At 37.5% G+C, this 19,374-nt stretch overlaps 1 protein-coding gene across 1 annotated transcript in view; it reads right to left on the reverse strand.

Moving 5' to 3' along the window:
• The window catches only part of LOC150081061 (uncharacterized), a 120,050-nt gene that overhangs the window by 90,166 nt on the left and 10,510 nt on the right, over nt 1–19,374 (reverse strand). The window contains exon 2 of the mRNA XM_090380903.1: nt 5,165–6,051. Coding sequence (XP_090237029.1) covers nt 5,165–6,051 — 887 coding nt within the window. The remainder of the gene's footprint in view (nt 1–5,164; nt 6,052–19,374) is intronic.

Genomic DNA, 19,374 nt, shown 5'->3' on the forward strand with positions numbered 1-19,374 from the left:
GCTCATGAAATTATGACCAACAGAACTTCATAAAGCTTTGCTTTTGGCCCGTGTTTTTGTGGGTGCTGCTTTCGTCTAGCTGCAGTTGTGATGGAGAAACATATAGTAATTCCTAAACCAGATGGCAGCTTCAATTAATTTCTGGCCTACCGTTATTTTAAGCTGAAAAATCAGCAGGACTGTACTGCTGATTTCATATTTGGGAAAATAGGCCAAAAAAAAAAAAAAGTTTGGAAATATAGCAATTTCTTTCTATTATTGTGGGAATTCTGCAAACACTTACACACCACAAACTGTGAGACTGATTGTGGTTGATTATGCACTGCCATTCCCCTATGAAAACAGGCTTTTGCTCAATAGTGTTTGATATACTTCAACTGTCACTGATACCTCAAAATTTTAGTTGTTAAGGCTGATGTACTACACTGTGCAAAAGTTAAGGACCAACACTATTTCGAAAGGTTACAACCACCACAAAATCAAACCAAACAGACTGTGGCAGTTCAGTAGAAAGCTGGTGCACATGCAAAAATTTGAATCGTGATGAGAGGGCTAACATAAACAGATAAAAGCAGCAGTTCGGCCGTTATGTGCAAATTACCGATTTTTACAGATGTTCGATACAGTGGTACAGACAACGAAATGGCCAGTAGACAACATCTGGATGACTTTACCCGGGGCCGAATAATTGCGAAGCTCAAGGAAGGTCGAAATGTAAGGAATGTGGCTAGAGTTCGGTATTGTTCATAGCATCGTCTCACGTGCATGGTCGTCCTTCAGAACGACAGGTACAGCTGTTCGAAGGACCAATGGTGGTCATCCCCGAAAAACAAAGCCCAGTGATGACCGCTATATAGTTCTACTGGCCAAGAGGGCCCGACACTAGACAGCGGGATCCATTATAAACAAGCTGCACAGGACATCCCGGTTTACTGTGGTCAGGCAACTCCACAAAGTGGACTGTTTGCCCGATGGCCAGTACGCTGTCCCTTTAATACCTGCCCGTCGGAGACACCATTTACAGTGGTTCATCGAACAGAAGGACTTAACAGAAGTGCAATGGTGTGAAGTACTTTACTGATGAGAGTAGATTCAATCTCAGCAGTGCAATGGCGTGAAGTACTTTACTGATGAGAGTAGATTCAATCTCAGCAGCGATATTGGACGTCAGCTAATCTGGCAAGAGGTTGGCACAGTATCACCCCGCAAACATCACTGAAAGGGATCTACATGGCAGTCGAGGTGTTCTTGTCTGGGGAAGGCATTATCTTGGATGGACGTACACAACTCCAGATACTGGAAGGCAGTACTGTAACTAGTGCACGCTACTGTAATGAGGTAATCCTTCCCCACATGCATCTGTTCCAAGGTGCCATTGGCCCAGAGTTCGTGTTTATGGATAACACTACACCCCATCGCCCTGCAGCTGTTATGATTTAGAAAGTGAGGACATTGTTCGTATGGATTGGCCTGCCCGTTTCTTCCGATCTAAATCCCATCGAACACACATGGGACACTTGGGGGAGATGCTTAGCGGCACATCCACACCCACCAAAAAATGTTCACCAGCTGAAGATGGCGCTGACAGAGGAATGGAAGATTTTACTGCAAGAACTTATCAACAACATTGTTCTAAGTATGGACAGGCAGTGCAAATCTTTGGCAGTGATGCATCTGTATCATGGCAGCCAGTACTATGTTGTCACTTTTGAAGAGTCCCTCTGTACTGTTTTGTTTTTGTGTTGGTGTGGTTTCCATCGTTTCTGTGCCTCATGAGGTTCCTTTGGTATGCTTTTCCCATATCCAGGCCACTCCTGAGAAGCTACAGGTGAAAACTTCACTGGTCCTTAAGTTTTGCCCACCAGTGTACCTTTCCAAATAATCTCTGATCATGTGGAGTGAGCTTGTGGTCTTTCTGTGCACTGCTGAATGGCAGACCATTACCTTGCATATGTGCACTTCCACCATTTGCTTGCAGACCCTTTCAATTCACTATTTAATGAGGTTTTATTATTATTATTATTATTACCCATATGGTGCAAGGAAGCCTGAGGCTTATGCTGCACCGGCCAAAAAAAAATTCCCTATTACCCTGAGAGAGAGAGAGAGAGAGAGAGAGAGAGAGAGAGAGAGAGAGAGAGAGAGAGAGAAGTAGAAAGGAATCACCAAGAAAGGGAAGAATGATGATATCCAGCTCAGGACCCTGGGTGTGCCAAGCCCATACTCACCAGATATGAGCCCCTGGGGATAAATTCTTCAATTGCATTTAAATACTTTTTTCACGGAAGTAATCAGATATAAGTTAATGCACACTACCCATTAAGAAGTATACAGACACAAAATGACACTAGTGCACCTCACTTCAGTGGCATGTCATTCCCTCTTCAGCTGGTATGATGCATCCCTCCCTCATGAGTAAGCTTTCATGAACAAAGAGCACAGTCTTCCATTCATCATGCTGAAAAGTGAACAGATAAGCTAGTGAGACAGGCTGTGTTGATCTATCCCTCAAGTAATATTCCATTTCATCCCATAGCACTATAATAGCTGAGCTGACCATTCCAGCACAAACAATTCGTAAACAGTATGGCATGGGACGTTACCTTGTTGAAACAAATATGGATCTGTACCAAGCTGCTGCATAGCAAGGAGCATCTGAATTGTCTAAAATGTTAAGGTAGGTGTTGGTGTTCATGGTTCCTCACATGGACCTAAGCCATACTGTGAGAAACAGCCTCACACTATAACTCTATCTCTTCCAAACTTGTCAGCATAACGCATTACAGCAGCAGATGTTCTTCAGGCATCCTCCACATCCAGCCAGCTGGGACAGGTTGTAATAAATTTTAATTTTCTGTTTATTCTCTGGGATGACCACACGGTCAGGAGTTCACAAAGTAAAGAGAATACAAGAAACAGCACCGTATTTAGCAGTCACAGGCTTAAACCCCTGTCACTCAAAGCACATATGCTTATGTATCCTTTTACTTGACCACTTGGCTATGGCAGCCAGAGTAACTACACAAAACTGATTACAGCCAATTACACTGTTTGTTGTACCATGTAGGGCAAGACTACTGATTGTGGAGTATGCACTGCTGTTCTACAGTGAAAACTGAGGCTGTTAAGCTCCTGTTTGTGCACACCTCAACTGCTGTTGACACCTTAAATTCCTAGTTGATGTTTTGCAGGAATGTCTGGCAAGACTGTTGTGCTACCTTTCCAAGCACGTTCTGGTAACGTGGAGTGAGCTTTCATGGTCTTCCTATGTATTGCTGGATGGTGATAGTAAAATTATGCTTCCATTTCATGGTAACATCAGTCAACTCTAGATGGTGTAGGCTGTTAGTAATTGTATGAATTGACAAGTCAGCAATGTTACATCTGATTATAACACCCCACTTAAAATCAGTCAACTTAGTTATAGTGCCATGACAAGAACTAACTTGTGTGGTTCATATGGATGGGCATTGGCAGCAAGATATAAATGCAAACTCTGGGATGCTATTTTAGAAATCAATCAGCGCCTGAAATGTAAAACTGTTCTGCATGTGTGTGTGTGTGTGTACGCATATAATACTAATAGGTTATAATTCCAAAAATTTAGAGCTATCTTCATACAGGGTGTTTCTAAATTACACCAACAAAATTATTGGGTAGGTCTATGAACCAAAAAAAGTTTGTATAAACATGTCTGATTCAAAATGGTTATGGTGCTATAGCAGTTTGAATTTAAAAAAAATAATAATAATAGAAAACACCTTTCTGAGGTGGACACATTTATTTGAATCCCCCTTCCCCTTTATTTTGATAGGTAGAACTACCAATATAATTTGTGTAATTTAGAAACACCTAGTATTATTTTTACTTTGCCACAATACAGGTTTAGTCAAAAGTAGTTTCATAAATTTCAAGCCTTATAACTATGTTTACATATAAGAAACATAATAAAAGGAATTCAATGTGATGTGCAGGGAGCAAGCTGGCCACACAACTGAACTATATGCTCCACTGATCAACCTGGAAAGTGAAGATCCAAATAGCCACAAGTATCCTTATGGTAATGAAAGGGTATGCCATCTTTTGGAAGAGGACACTGTTGCCTGGTTCATCCTGGGCAATTTGATAGATCAGATACTTCTTCGGCATGTCGATACATGGGACCAGTTATTGTTTCTTCTGCAAAGGATGGGCTGCACACTTTCCACAATTTGCAGCATAAAACACGTTAACTTTGGGTCTGTCTTGGATGTTTTCCAGAACATGCTGGGTTTCACTTCCTTAAACTGTGTTCACTTTACCTGTGACACACCTATCACTAAACACAAAATGCATAAGCAGCTCTTTATTTTCCTGCCATATTAGTAAGTATGCCCAAACAGATCCTGACATCAGAGATTATAGTCAACTGTGTGGCTTGTACAATGAGCAACATGCATGGTTTTAGACACCACCACTTAGGCAATTCTATACGATATCTTTTTTTTCCAGTATATTTTATATGCTGGTCCAATATACTGACCTTTGTTTACTGTGGATGAACCTCATTCTCACTTCCTCAATGGTTTCTTCACTTATGGATGGCTTGACAGCCTTCTTACCAGTCCATAAATTATCTGGTAGGCACAAGTCTTATGTCAATTGAAGACAATAACTGTATGATGGAGTACTGCTGAGCCTCATAAGAAATTTACATAGCTTGCATCTTACACTTGGTTTCTTATAACAAAAAAATGCATTTTACTTTTTTTGGCATCAGTATATATTGCTATTCATGTTTACTTTAATTAATAATAAACGAACATGAAAGCTGACTCTATTTTTACTACTGCCAACACTCGCTGACCACATTTACAAACTTTAAAACTGATGAGGCTACCTTTGACTTGTGCTACATTTTCAAAAACAAATTCTTTGTATAATGAAAAAATACACTTTAGTGCATTTTATACATTCAAATAAACTACACTTTTTTTTTACTTTTAATTTCTAGTTTTTAATTCTCATCTGGTAGCACATGATACAACTGATTATTAGGTTGGTGAAAACACCAATCATTACAAAGAATATCTTTATTTTGTTAAAAAAAAAAAAAAAAAAAAGAAGAAAAGAAAGTCTCTTAATTCAAGACTAATGCTATCTTTTTTTTTTATTAATCTGGTACAATGGAGTTATCTGCACACTCACAGGTATCAAGTGACTGAACTTGTTCAGTTTTAACATCAGTTGCTGGACTGTTTTGGCAATTGGCCTCTACTAAAGGTGATCCATTGCATGCTATAACAGATTCAAAGTGATTGGCTATATTATTTTCAGCTTCTTTACACATAAGTACAGCATAGCCCTGTGGCCTATGCTGTATGGTTGTATTTTTATTATTATGACTTTTTAAATGGGCATTTAAGGATGATAAATGGATAAACGTATTCCCACAAATTGCACAAACATAAGGACGTTCATTTGTATGAATCCTTTTATGTCTATTTAAGGGTGAAGATGATGTAAAGCCCTTTCCACAGGTTTCACACACAAATGGTCTCTCATTAGTATGAATTCTAACATGTGTATTTAAAGATGATAACTGTGAAAATGTATTGTCACAGACAGTACACTTATAAGGTCTTTCATTTGTATGAGTCCTCTGATGTGCTCTAAGATGGCCAAGCCGCTTGAATTTCCTGCCACAAGTGGCACAATCATAAGGCCGTTCATTTGTATGTGTCCTAATATGTTCTGTAAGAGTGAATGATGTCCTAAACTTAGCATTACACACATGGCAGCTGAATGGACGTGTACCTGAATGTATAAGACTATGAACTCTTAGGGCAGAATCATGTGCAAAGCCTTTACCACACTGGTCGCAGAGATATCTTCTTTCACCTGTATGTATAACTAAATGGCTTGTTAGATGAGTAAGTTTATCCGTTGAATAAGGACATCCAGGACACTGAAAACGTTTGCGTTCCTCATTCTGTCTATTATTTCTACGACGAGGAGCAGAATGACGAGATGGAAGAAAACTTTCAGGTGGAGGAACACCAAGACCATTCACTGAAAAAAAAAAAAAGAATGTACATGATTATTTTAGGCAAGGTATCAATACTTGTAATTAAGTCATATTATCTGAATTATTTAAGACAGTCTTTGGAGGGTAGTGATTTTCGGTCGTGCATGCTATTTTCATATTTATAATACTGCCTTGTGTGAAAATTTCTCACTTTTGAAATGTACTTTCATGCTCATAATTAGCAGTTATTTTTCTGAAATATTCACTTTTTTTTAGTAACTATACTGTTATTTTCTTATCTTTTAATTGCTTTTCTAAAAATCTTCAAATAAAATGAACAGCACACAGACAATTTTTGTTAACAAAAATAAACTGCTGGCGGCAGGCAGTTTTTTCCCATGCAATCAGTTCCAATCAAGATAGAAGCAATAAGTATCAGTGTTACAGATGATTTACTGCAGTGCAGGATGTACAAACATGTTTGTTTGCAATTTGTTCAATGGCATAGGAGTAAGATGTAAATATACAGAGCATTTTCACTGAAAATTAAAAGGTTCTAGCGATAAATAGAATTTTTTTTTTACTGCATATAACCACATACAGTAGACAATAAATACCCATCAAAGCTTACAGGGATAGGGGTTTAACAAGTTAAAAATATATCAACATGGAATTGGTGAGTTATGATAATTGAAAATTAGGTGTAATCTTTTTTAAGATCTAAATATACTAACAACTTCTTCAAAAATAAGATATATCACATATAAAATTACAAAAATATATACAAAACAAATAATTTTATTGACAATAAAGATCGAGGTAATTAACTCAGTGATCCTGTTATTTACGGAACTAGTAATGTTGGCTTGTTCAGCTCCACGTAGGATGTAGGTTAGTATCATGATGTCATCTGAATACACCAAAATATCTTTCTTGTGACAGATGAAGAGTATGAGCACAGCCATGAAAGTCTGGAAAAAATTTCTCCATAATGGCAGCTATTTTTCTAGTGCAGGTTGATTTGCTGTTCCTGAGGTATGCAGTTCTGCACAGGAGTAAGGATCTTATGAAAGCTAGGATATTTCTCTGAAGGTGGAAAAATGATTCCAGCAGCTTAAATTATGTGAAAGGCTGCTTCAAAGTCATCACGCAGAATGGCTAATTCTAGTTTATCATCAAAAGCTTTGAGTATGAGGTTGGACATCACCAGTTGATTTGTCAGTGCAGCAGTTAGCCAATACAGTGACATTGTAGAGGCTTTAGTGGAAAGAAATGCTTTGTCAACAAAGATATTTTGAGAAAGGTCAATGCAGACAATATAGGCCTGAAGTGCTCTACATTCTGTAGTGGTCTAATAGAGTATTTGTTCCATATGTGAAAGAATGCTTGTTGCGAGAGAATTACACTGAAAATGCTTACCAGTGGGTCAATGGGTTCACACTTCACAATAAAATCAAGTATTGTATTGATTTCTGTGGATGCTGTTACACGAAGGGAGTTTATAGTGAACATTATCTGCTGCCTATTAAATTGAAATGTATCAAGTTTAGGAAAGTTATTTTGTTTCTGTGATATGGTAAAATTGGTAGTTCTATCAGTCTGAGGAGAATCTAGATATGAAATCCACTCTTCTAGATCTAAATTGCAGGTAGATTCTCAGGGCAGTTCAGATAGTTTTTACCCTATCTTTTGGGATGTGTCCATATACTTAAAAAAAAAAAAAATTTTCTGTTTATACTCCGGCACGACAACCAAGTCAGTAGAGTTTTACAATAAATCGTCAATACAAATATTTATCGTATTTAGTAGTCACGGGCTTGAACCCCGGTCCACTCAAGGAACACGTGCTATGCACTCTCGCTCCTGACCACTGGGCTACGTCAGGCCTAAATTTCTTTATAGCTGCCACTTTGTGCCTACTGAAGATAGCTCATGCTGTTGAGCATGATATCCTGTCTTCAGTGGAGCCTGATTGTTTCTGTAATTTGTGAAGGGTTTGTTTTTGGGCAAAGAGGCCTCCAGTTTTGGTGCCCACCATGCTCTGGACCTGTGTGTAATGTTAAAATCTTCTTTATGCCACAAATAATGGAACTATGTTTAGCCATTTTGTTATGAGATCTACTGCAAGATCTAATGGACAATTTAAGCAGGACACTTTGTGCTACTGCCAGGCATTTCACAATGTACAAGAATTTTGGAGAAATAACTCTTTATAATACATTCAAATGCAATGCTCACTCAGCAACCTAGTAAGGCTTCTAGGATAGCATGCACTGGATTCTATCAATGACAGATGCAGGAATTTTGACAATAAATATCAAGAGGTGATTATCCAACTGAAAGAACTGATGATCAAGACCACATCTGTGAACAAGTTTGGAAACCTTAGTTCAAGGAAACAGATTTGCTGACTTCAGGGTGAAAATGAAGGCGACAAGATCGCTGTGGATATTCCTAGAATAGAGAGACCAGTTCTGCAACACACAAGGCCTAGAAACCAGGCACCTGTTAAGGGATCTAACCTTAAGCATTCCGCAACTTAATTCTGAAGGCAAATTTTTTTTTTTTCTAGGATAATAATGAGATTCAAATAAAGTCAGATAATTATAGACTATACATAAGAATGTTTTGAAGGTCTTTAGGGATTAATCAGCTATTGAAACGAGTTACCTCCTAACCTTGTACAGATTAAATCCTTAAAGTGAGATTGAATAACTACTTGGGAGTATAAAATATGAAATGGAGAGTTGTTTTATTATTATTTATCATTATTATTTTTGACAGCAGATGCTAGATAAATTTGCTTCATTACAATATTTTGCATTTTCAATATATGTCATAATTGTTGAAACCAGGTATTCATGTGGCGACTTGATTGAGATATTTACAAGCTTTGTGTAATTCTTGTTGATGGTTTGTGGAAATTTTTTTGCTGCATTGGCCATTCATGTCAGAGAATGTCAATTCCAATGGAATTTAGTTCATGTGTGTGTGTGTGTGTTTTTTTGTACATTATGTCTGTACAAGTGTTCATGAGCCTATTTGCATGTTGTGCAGGCTGGAAAAAACCTTATTCCCTCTGCCTGAGATTGGTTAACTATATTCCCAGTTGAAGATGCCTTTTAAGAATTCCTTCAAAGATATATAAGAAGTGTGGCAGTTGCCCAAAATAAACTTCAACTCTGTTAATGTTAACCAATTAACTGTTCACTACTGTCATGCAGCATGGATTACTGCTTGCTGTCTCATAGCTGTCTTTGAATGTGATATAACCCTCATATGCCTGGGTTTGACAGTACATCATTTCCAAAAAGCAAAAAGTACTCAAGTCTTCAGTAAACATGAATCAATTTTGAGCATTCTTTCACCAATTTTTTTTTTTTTTTTTTTTTACACATCACTGCTGGTATTTAAATTTAAGGTGTGGTTATTAAATAACAAGACGGTTGCAATAAAATAAATATAATGAAATAAATATTCTGAGAAACACACTGTTCCATACATTTCTTCAAAGCCCTTTTAAGACCTGTTTTTTTTTTTTTTTTTTTTTTATATGTCTTCAATGGACTAAAAATGGGTTCTTTTCAGTACACTTTTCAGTTAAGGAAAGAGAAAAAAAGTTACGTGAGGATAAGTCTAGCAAGTAGGGTGCATGTTAACATTCAAGGATTTCTTTTGAGGCCAAAAACTTGCAAAAAAGAGAGCATGTTGTGTGCTGGAGCACTGTCTTATTGGAGCATCCAATCATCCTTCCACAATTCAGGTCTCTTGCTTAATTTTTTCACGCAGCCTTATCAGAACTTCAATATAGTACATCTGATCAACAGTCTGATTTGTTGGATTGTTTTCAGCCATATATCAAAGAACCCTTTAATATCAAAGAAAACAAGAAGCATGGTTTTCATTTCTGATTTTGACATTTTGGCTTTTTTCAGTCTTGGGGATTGTTTTGTCTTCTATTGCACTGAGTCTTTTAGTTTCTGAGTCAAACTGGAACAGTCAACTTTCATTGCATGTACAGTACTCAGAAAGTCTGTAAACATATCCACAAACTTGGAGTCTTCTCATTCTCTGATTTTCATTCAAAACTTTTGGAAACACCTTGGCTCACACACTTTTCTCATACCTAAATTTTCAGTTAAAATTCGTCTAACTGTTTTTGTCCATACTGAGTTCTGATGCTTAAACAATGTTCACTTCTAATCAATGTCTCTACTCAGTCCACATTTTCAACGGAATTAGACATTTTTGCTTATATGGATGGCCTGTTATTTATAATTTTCCACATTCTCTCTTCTTTATGCAATTCAAACACTTGAGCTCTTCACATAGTATCTGCCCCATAAGCTTGATATAACTCAACTTTCATTTGGTGTTTTCTTTAGTTTTGCTAAAAATTTTAGATTGTTTCATTGTTTGATTCCAATTCTTTTGTCTATCATTTTTCCAACAAACTGCAGAAACTCAAGATAATGAAACCTATCTCACTGCAAAAGGAATGAGAATGCTGGAAAGAGACTTGGCAGACAACTAGGGATAGGTTCAAAATCAACTGCTGTGCTTTTGTTTCAGAGATGTGGCAGTGCATGCAGGCTCATTATTTAATAGCCACACCTTGTACTTCAATCAGGTGAAATAATTGAGGCATTTAAATTTCCTGTGCAATTTTGCACACAGAAATTTGGCAGTTGTCCAGAATAAGCTTTTCAAATTTTATCAGCATTCACGCAATTGACTCCTGTATAAGGAAAATTATTATTAGCATTAGTAGAGGCATATAATGCAAGAAAGCAAGCTTATAACAGCATTAGCCAAAAAAAAATACTTCCCCTTTCATCCATCCATCCATTCACTCCGAATGTTTGTCTAGTTATGCCTTGAATTTATTTAAGCTATTAACTTCCTATGTATATAAAGTGCTTAGCATCATAATACACAGCCATTTCTGAATAAACAGAAAATTTTTAAGGTGGCATCGTTTTAGGTTATATCTCATATTGTGAATACCTTCACAACGAGTTGCCATGATATTGCACTACTTCGAATAAGTAACGCTTCACCTAAGGAGAAGACTAGTGTTACTTATTCTCAGATAGGTACCACCACCCAGACAGCACTGTTTCAGGGCTATTTGGCCCTTCGTCAGTGAGTGGGTAGATACCCAAGTGGCTGTGTATTATGATGCTAAGCACTTTATATACATAGTCTAAATTTGTTCGCAGCTTGAGGCTCTAGCCCTAAATGCGCCTTAGTCTAAATACATCATACACCATCAGGCATCTCTCATATTGTGGAGTTATACTTCATAACTGTTTTTGCCATCATTGCACCACTTGGGTACCTACCCACTCACTGACGAAGGGCCAAATAGCCCTGAAACAGTGCTGTCTGGGTGGTGGTACCTATCTGAGAATAAGTAACACTAGTCTTCTCCTTAGGTGAAGCATTACTTATTCGAAGTAGTGCAATATCATGGCAACTCGTTGTGAAGGTATTCACAATATGAGATATAACCTAAAACGATGCCACCTTAAAAATTTTCTGTTTATTCAGAAATGGCTGTGTATTATGATGCTAAGCACTTTATATACATAGTCTAAATTTGTTCGCAGCTTGAGGCTCTAGCCCTAAATGCGCCTTAGTCTAAATACATCATACACCATCAGGCATCTCTCATATTGTGGAGTTATACTTCATAACTGTTTTTGCCATCATTGCACCACTTGGGTACCTACCCACTCACTGACGAAGGGCCAAATAGCCCTGAAACAGTGCTGTCTGGGTGGTGGTACCTATCTGAGAATAAGTAACACTAGTCTTCTCCTTAGGTGAAGTGTTACTTATTCGAAGTAGTGCAATATCATGGCAACTCGTTGTGAAGGTATTCACAATATGAGATATAACCTAAAACGATGCCACCTTAAAAATTTTCTGTTTATTCAGAAATGGCTGTGTATTATGATGCTAAGCACTTTATATACATAGTCTAAATTTGTTCGCAGCTTGAGGCTCTAGCCCTAAATGCGCCTTAGCTATTAACTTCCACAACAACAGATGGAAGTTTGTTCCAGCAATCAACCACCAGCTGGCTAAAGGCAAATTTCTGCACATCTGTTCTACAACTGCCTTTCCTCAATTTGAATTTATACCCTCTTAGGTGCATAATCTGAGCAACAGGAAGAATGCCATCAGCATTGAGCTTGCTCAAACCATTCAAGGGGTTATACACCTCAATCGGATCACCTTGCAGGTGCCTAGTCTCGAATTATATTTGATTTCTCATACTCAAACTTTTCCAACCTCAACCGTTTTCTGTGATACTATTACAGATCAATTCATAACTGTTACAGGCTTCAGTACTTATCATTACTCTGTAACTGACCCATGCTATCTATTTCTGCTCTATTAGATTGGTCAGCTGTGTACCCAACCAGCTCAGCATTATCCTCATGGTATATTTTGTTAATGGTATATAAGCATTCATGGTTACTGTGACTATTCATTTAAAGATATGCCATAATTTTAATGTATTAATCCTCCCTCTGCTACTGGCCCAGTTGATAGAGGCCATGTAACATCTTAATCTGTTAGTTTCCTTTCCAGAAATTCAACCAATGCCTTTATCTTTAATATCTGCAACCTTTCTTCATCTTTCAACATCTTTCCTTCTTTTAAGGACTTTTCCTTCTTCATGACACACTTCAGACTTCATGAGATGAAGACAACCATTATTCATCTCTTAAGGACTGTGAGATGGATGGTTCCTGTACTGCAAGCCCTATAAACGTCATCTGGTTAATTGGTAATGATTAAGTCTGGAATATTCTTAGCAGTAGTATGTTCACTATCATGCTGATACAAATAATAATCATCTGGTTTATTTAAAAATTTTGTCCTCCATGGCAAGTTTCCCTTCCATTTGCTCCAATCAATTAAGAGCAAACTGAAATCACCCATAAGACACTCACACTTGCTTGCCCATTCCATCTACATGTAGAAGCTCTCATTATTTTTGCATCCTCCAACTACTTCACAACACATGGATTCTATTCTGGCATGCATGTTCTAAATTCGGGAAATATTTTGTTGAACTCAGGCTATTTTCAATAAGGAGCACAGAGTCCCCCCCTCCACTCCTATCTTGTCTATCCATCCTAAATATGCACAATAGTGAAAGTCATCATACCCTATTTCTGGGTGACACTACATTCCAACAACAGATAATGAAAAATACTGTATAGCAACACTAAATACAGAAGGTATTGAATAGCATAATTAAAAAAAAAAAAAAAATCTCCTCCATAATATACTACATATAGTGTGGTATATTTTAGAACAGTAAATAATTTCACTTGTCTATATACAGATAACAGGTGGAAAATATATCAATCGATGCAACTAGGATTTCTGGCACCCACATGCACCTTTGAATTTCATTAATATGATAAAACTTTTTGCTTCCCCATGGTGCAGATGTAGTGTGTTCAGCAACACTTATTTCCAGAACTGATAATGACCTGTGTAAGCATTTTGAACACTAACAATCCCCTGGTACACTTAATTCGTCTTTCAAGGGGTATTTGGATGGAAGTAATCCCAGAATAACATAATAATTATTATGTTATTCTGCCAAAATTATTTAGGTAAGGCCAATCTCAAGGTACTTAGAGAAGGAAAAAAGGTCTAGAGGTAATCAGAATCCAAATAAAGTTTTCGATTTGTGCAAATAAGCTGCTAGAATTATAGAGGACTATCAATGACAAACAGAAACTTTTGTCAGCAGCAACAAAGGGGTGATTATCCAATTTATTAAAGCAATGGTAGGCTCATCTGGAATTTTGCATACAGGTTTGGAAATTTCATTTTAGGAAGGGCACAGACCTGTTGGAAAGGGTGCATATTAGAGGAACAAGATGTGAATGGGCAAAAAAGATTATTGTTACCAAAAGAGACTGATGTTCTGTAAATTTCAATGTCTGGAAACAAGGCATCTGATGGTGATCTAAGAAGCTTATAAGGCTTTAAAAGGGTTAAGAAAACTAAATACAGATGGCATCTTTAATTTTCTCAGTGACACAAACAAGAGGACATAAATTTAAATTGAAAAAGGGTGGTTGCAGAACACGTGCTGAAATTCACTTTCAGCCAGAGAGTAACTGATTGTTGGAATAAACTTCCACTTATGTGGCATGGAAACACAAGTCGATAAATTTAAAGGATTAGATAAATTTTCAGAAAATAACATTCATCAGTACAAATGACATTCTAAAGTTTTTAAAACATGCACTAAATGTATTCAAGTGAATAATTATTTCAATCTTAAAAAATGAAACCCAGAAACTAATTAATTCATTGCTTATTATCAATGAGCCACTTGTTTTGTTCACAAACTGCAACAAACAATTCCATATCAACAAATTTCTTGTTCTTAGCTACTGTTGGTGCCTGCGTGTCGAGGTGAAATTTCCACTCTGCACAATCACCTGTTATGATGTGCTTTGGCAAATGGCCAATACAAGATCTAGACTTCCAGATTCAAAGAAAGAAATTAGAATTGCCTATATTCTTAAACACAGACAGAAAAATAGGTGGTGTCAGATGAAGTAATGCCAGACTTGGGAGGTTTATCTTGAAATATTATTGATACAGTCAACGGATCAACTCGTGGGAATAAATGGAGAGTGACAGACGAGTGATAAGTGACAAGTACTAAAAATAAAATACAATGTGTATAAGATACTAATTTGGCCTGTGGCACTAAACAGATGTACAAATAGAAAAGGGGCAATTAACTGCTTGTTGGGTTTGCACAAAGACAAATCATGTTAAGATGTATCAGTGTTTCCCAACACCTCATAACATGTCTAAACATATTCAGTATCTGAACTGAATGTCTGGAATCCAGTTTAAGTTTGCAGGATAAAAATTACAATAAAAATCCAGAATATGATGTAAAGCCTACACAAAATGATAACAAGGAAATCATATGTTTACTAGCTTGTTCAGCCTTGCTTGTAAAGACCTCAATATGTTCCTTATGTCACAAACAGAATTCACAATTGAATCTTTGAAAATAAGCAATGGGTAAAAGTCCATCCAATAAACACAGGCTGTTTGGTTAGTGGATGTAAGCCATATGAACATCAGGAAGAAAATACTGCAGAAATTAGCATACAAGGACACAAATATGAATACAGAATATCATATATATAAAACTAGATCAAACTAATAATAGGTAGAGAATAATCCTAATGGATAAAAAAAAACCAACTGGAAAGTTATTAATAGGGTTAATAGTAAATGACCAAGGGGAAGAGCACGTAAAAAATAGCAGGATACAAATAATATACAATGATAAGCAAGAAGGATGAATGAAAAAGTGAGAAAAAATTATCAGAAGTACAGATTCCAGTGAAGCTCTGAGTTAAACTGCTAGAACATTTTGCCAGAAAATTATACCTGAATATTAATTATATAACTGCCTGTTTTATTACAATATTAGATTCACTATTTAAGAAAAAAGCACAAATAATGATCGAACAAAACTACTTTAAATCAAAAAAACTATAGTAAACTTTGTAAAATCTAGTTTAATCTTACACTTGTATACTTAGTAATAATATTGTTTTTTTTGCCTCCTATCTCATCCTTGTTTATTAGCCTCTCCTGTGAACCCCTGGCTTATAGCTGTGAAGGGTATTGTGTATGGCGTGTGCCTTTTGTATGCAATAAAGAGTTCTTCACTTTACAATCTGAAATTGTTTAAAATGTGACACATACATACTGAGTGATCACTGAATTACTGTCTTGGGCCACTGTCTGCACCGATCACAGTACTATTTGCCTAGGCATTGACTCCATTAGATGTCCCTGTGGTTCTGCAGCTAAGCTGCCTACAAGTGTTGGAAAAGATGACAGTTGTGTGTGTGTGTGTGTGTGTGTGTGTGTGTGTGTGTGTGTGTGTGTGTGTGTGTGTGTGTGTGTGTGTGTGTGTGTGTGTGTGTCCATATGCCTCACTTCCCATTCGAAAATATCCCACAGGTGGTCAATTGAATTGAGGTCAGGCAAATTTGGAGGCCAATCAAGATGGGTGATATCTTCATTGTGTTTCTCTAACCACTTCTGCACACTGCAGGCCCAATGACACAGCACATTACTGTCTTGGAAGATCCTGTTTCTGTCCGGGAAAAAATGCAACACGGCAGGGTGGACATGATCTCCTAAGAGCTGCTAGTAGACCTCACCAGGGGTCCTAGTTCTTGTCAGCAAAACATGTCCTATATTAAGCAAACTGCCTGGATAGTGGGCACCATGCATGATATGTCCATGGACCCTTGTTGGTTGCGCCGCACACAAAGGTGTCTGTCAGCATGTTGCACCAGGTATTTGGCCTTACCTGACCAGCACACTTGTTTCCAGCCCTCCAGTGTCTAACCAGCATGTTGTTGGCACTACAACATTCAATGTCAATGATGATCAGCAGTGAGGAGAAGATGACGCTTGGGTCAGCTGCTGTGGAACCAAGCCAGAGTTGTGCAGTGCATTGTCATTTGGGATATTATTGTTCTTGAATTCTCCATATTGTACAGGATATTAAATCCTCTAGCAGTCTCCTCTTCTTGGTTACCTCACGGTTTACATTTAGGATGACAAGGTCTGGCAACTTACTACTCAGCCACACAAGGGGCCAGATCTTGCCATCCTAGGTGTAGCTGTAAGGTAATTAAAAATGCAAACCATAAGGTAACCAAAAAGAGGACACTTCTAGAAGATTAAATATTATGTGAATAAGTGATGAATTCATATGTAATATGTTTCAGTTATGAATTGTTGTTGTTGTTGTTATGCAGATTTCATGACACAAGGGCAACTATGGCCAATATGTGTCTGTCAGAGTCACTATATTCATTTTAATGATTTATGGATATATATCAAAGTGTATTTATTATTCCAAAATGTTTAATGTATATATATATAAAGAGCTTGTTTAGGTTTGCTTTGTTACCAAGTATATGAAAGAGAATAAGAGGAACTTGCAAGTTTGCTAATGATCGGAGGGAGGTGGTATGAATGGCTGAATAGGATGGACAATTTTTTTTTTTTTTTTTGTTAGTTGTTGGCACATCAGCTTCTGTGGCCATAATGCGCCTCCCAAAGTTTTTGCATTTTACTGTGATCCAAGCCTGAGGCAGGATTCGAACCCGCGACCTTTGGGTTCCCAGGCAGGCACTTTACCCACCTGGTTAGCCCGGTCGGCAGGATAGGCAATCAATCAGGATGTGCCTTACTGTAAGTTGTATCTGACAGACAGAGCAGAGCAGAGTAGGGGATCTTCTCTTAGAAGTAAATGTTTGTGGGTGAGGGAGGTATGCCCAATGTGCAGTCTTGTCAATATAATTTCTTACCGTCTATTTGTATGTGAGCTAGAATGCCATGAACATAGATCGTTTTTTTTTTCTGCAGAGTTTATTGCATGGTTGGTCCCTCCAAAGTTGTTTCCAAATGGAAGTATATTTGGTACGAAATACGTTCCTATAATCTGTGAATGATACAAACTAAAAGTTATTTTGTATATTAAGGTCTGGATTATTTGCAGCTTAGTCTGCATTATTATTTCATGGGATTCCAACATGGCTAGGAATCTAACAGATAGAAATTTGTTTTCTTGCTTTATGAAAAACTCTGAGTTGTTCTTTCAGATGCTGAATCAAGGAGTTTGAGGAATATTTGCTATTCTATAGAGCCGCTACTGCACTAAGGGAGTCAGTATAGATTAGAGCAGAAGATGGTGCTCGGTAATATCATCCAGTGCTAGTTTAATAGCATATAATTCTACCGTGAAAATACTGCCAACATGAGGCAGGGAGACAGATATAGTACATTCCAGTAAAACTACTACAGTACGTACTGAGTTGTTCGATTTTGATCCATCTGTGTAAATCTGATGGCAGTTTCTATTTACAAAACTGTGCAGTGTGTGCAGCTTCTGTATAAGATTGGAGAGATCTCTTTTTTTTTCTTCTTGTTTGTAAGATACAATATGGACAAAGGCATAGTCGGCATCCAAGGAGATTCTGAGTTTATATCTACTGCAGAAATGCGCTGGAAATGTATTTCCCAAACTTGAGCTAAGTGTCTGAGAAGCAGTCCTACTGGTTTATTTTCATTTGGCTTGCAATCATAATTATTCGTCCATAGGGGATGACGAATAATGGTCAATTTGGATGTGATGGTTCACTGTATATTTTTCCCGCATGCATGCACAGCAGGTAATCTCGCCGAAGGTGCAGCAGGGGTTCGGATGCATCTGCATACAAGCTGTAAATTGGTGAAGTTCTAAAGGCTCCTAGAGCTATGCGGAGAGCATTATGGCGAATGGTATCTAAGCGATGTAACATGCTCCTGCTTGCTGAAGCATATACAGGAGATCCATAATCCAAAGAGATCTAATCAAAGTTTTATATAATTGTAGTAATGTGTACCTGTCGGCTCCCCAGGCCATTGAAGATGCTGAGGGCAAGATGTTAAGTTTTGAGAGGCAGCTAGTTTGAAGTCTTAATATATGTTGGGAACACGTTCGCGTCTCCACCCTGTGCCCAGTTGCACCATCCATGCAAGCCCTCGAGTTCCCAATTCCGAATAGGATGGGGCAGTGGTGGCGAATGAGGCATGGTGCCGATCAGCGTCTCTTTGAATTTAGCAGCACCCATTGTCAAGTGCCACCCCAGCATGACAAACTCCCAACATGGTCTCACTGTGGGCAGGTTAATATAAGTTCATGAAAGTTTAGTTTTCTATTTACTGTTAAGCCTAAGAAGGAGAAATTTTGAACAACATGTACAGAAATTTTATCTAAGTATAAGACCGTTTCAGGATGAAGACCATACATTTTACAGAAGTGTATAATAGCTGATTTTTTCACAGATATCCATTATTTTTAATCCATGCTTCTATTTTATTTATGGATAATTGGAGCTGTCATTGAATCGTGTTCATGCTTTGCGATTGAAATGAAATGGAAAGATCATCTGCATACATATATATAATGAAATGGAAAGATCATCTGCATACATATATATAATGAAATGGAAAGATCATCTGCATACATATATATAATGAAATGGAAAGATCATCTGCATACATATATATTTCCAGTGAAGGTGGTATAACCTTTGTGATAATGTTCACCTGCAGGGCAAACAGGGTTGCACTTAATACTGAGCCCTGAGAGACTCCTTCCTGTTTATATATATTGTAGATAAACAGCCTTTATATCGTACCTGAAATGTTCTGTTGTCAATAAGGAATTTTTCTATAAATTGGGGAAGTTGTCCTCTGGTAACTGAAATAGATCTCGTAGGATTCCG

Source organism: Mastigoproctus giganteus, chromosome 9, assembly GCF_048544385.1.
Source record: "Mastigoproctus giganteus isolate SK-2022 chromosome 9, ASM4854438v1, whole genome shotgun sequence".
NCBI classification, from domain to species: Eukaryota; Metazoa; Arthropoda; class Arachnida; order Uropygi; family Thelyphonidae; genus Mastigoproctus; species Mastigoproctus giganteus.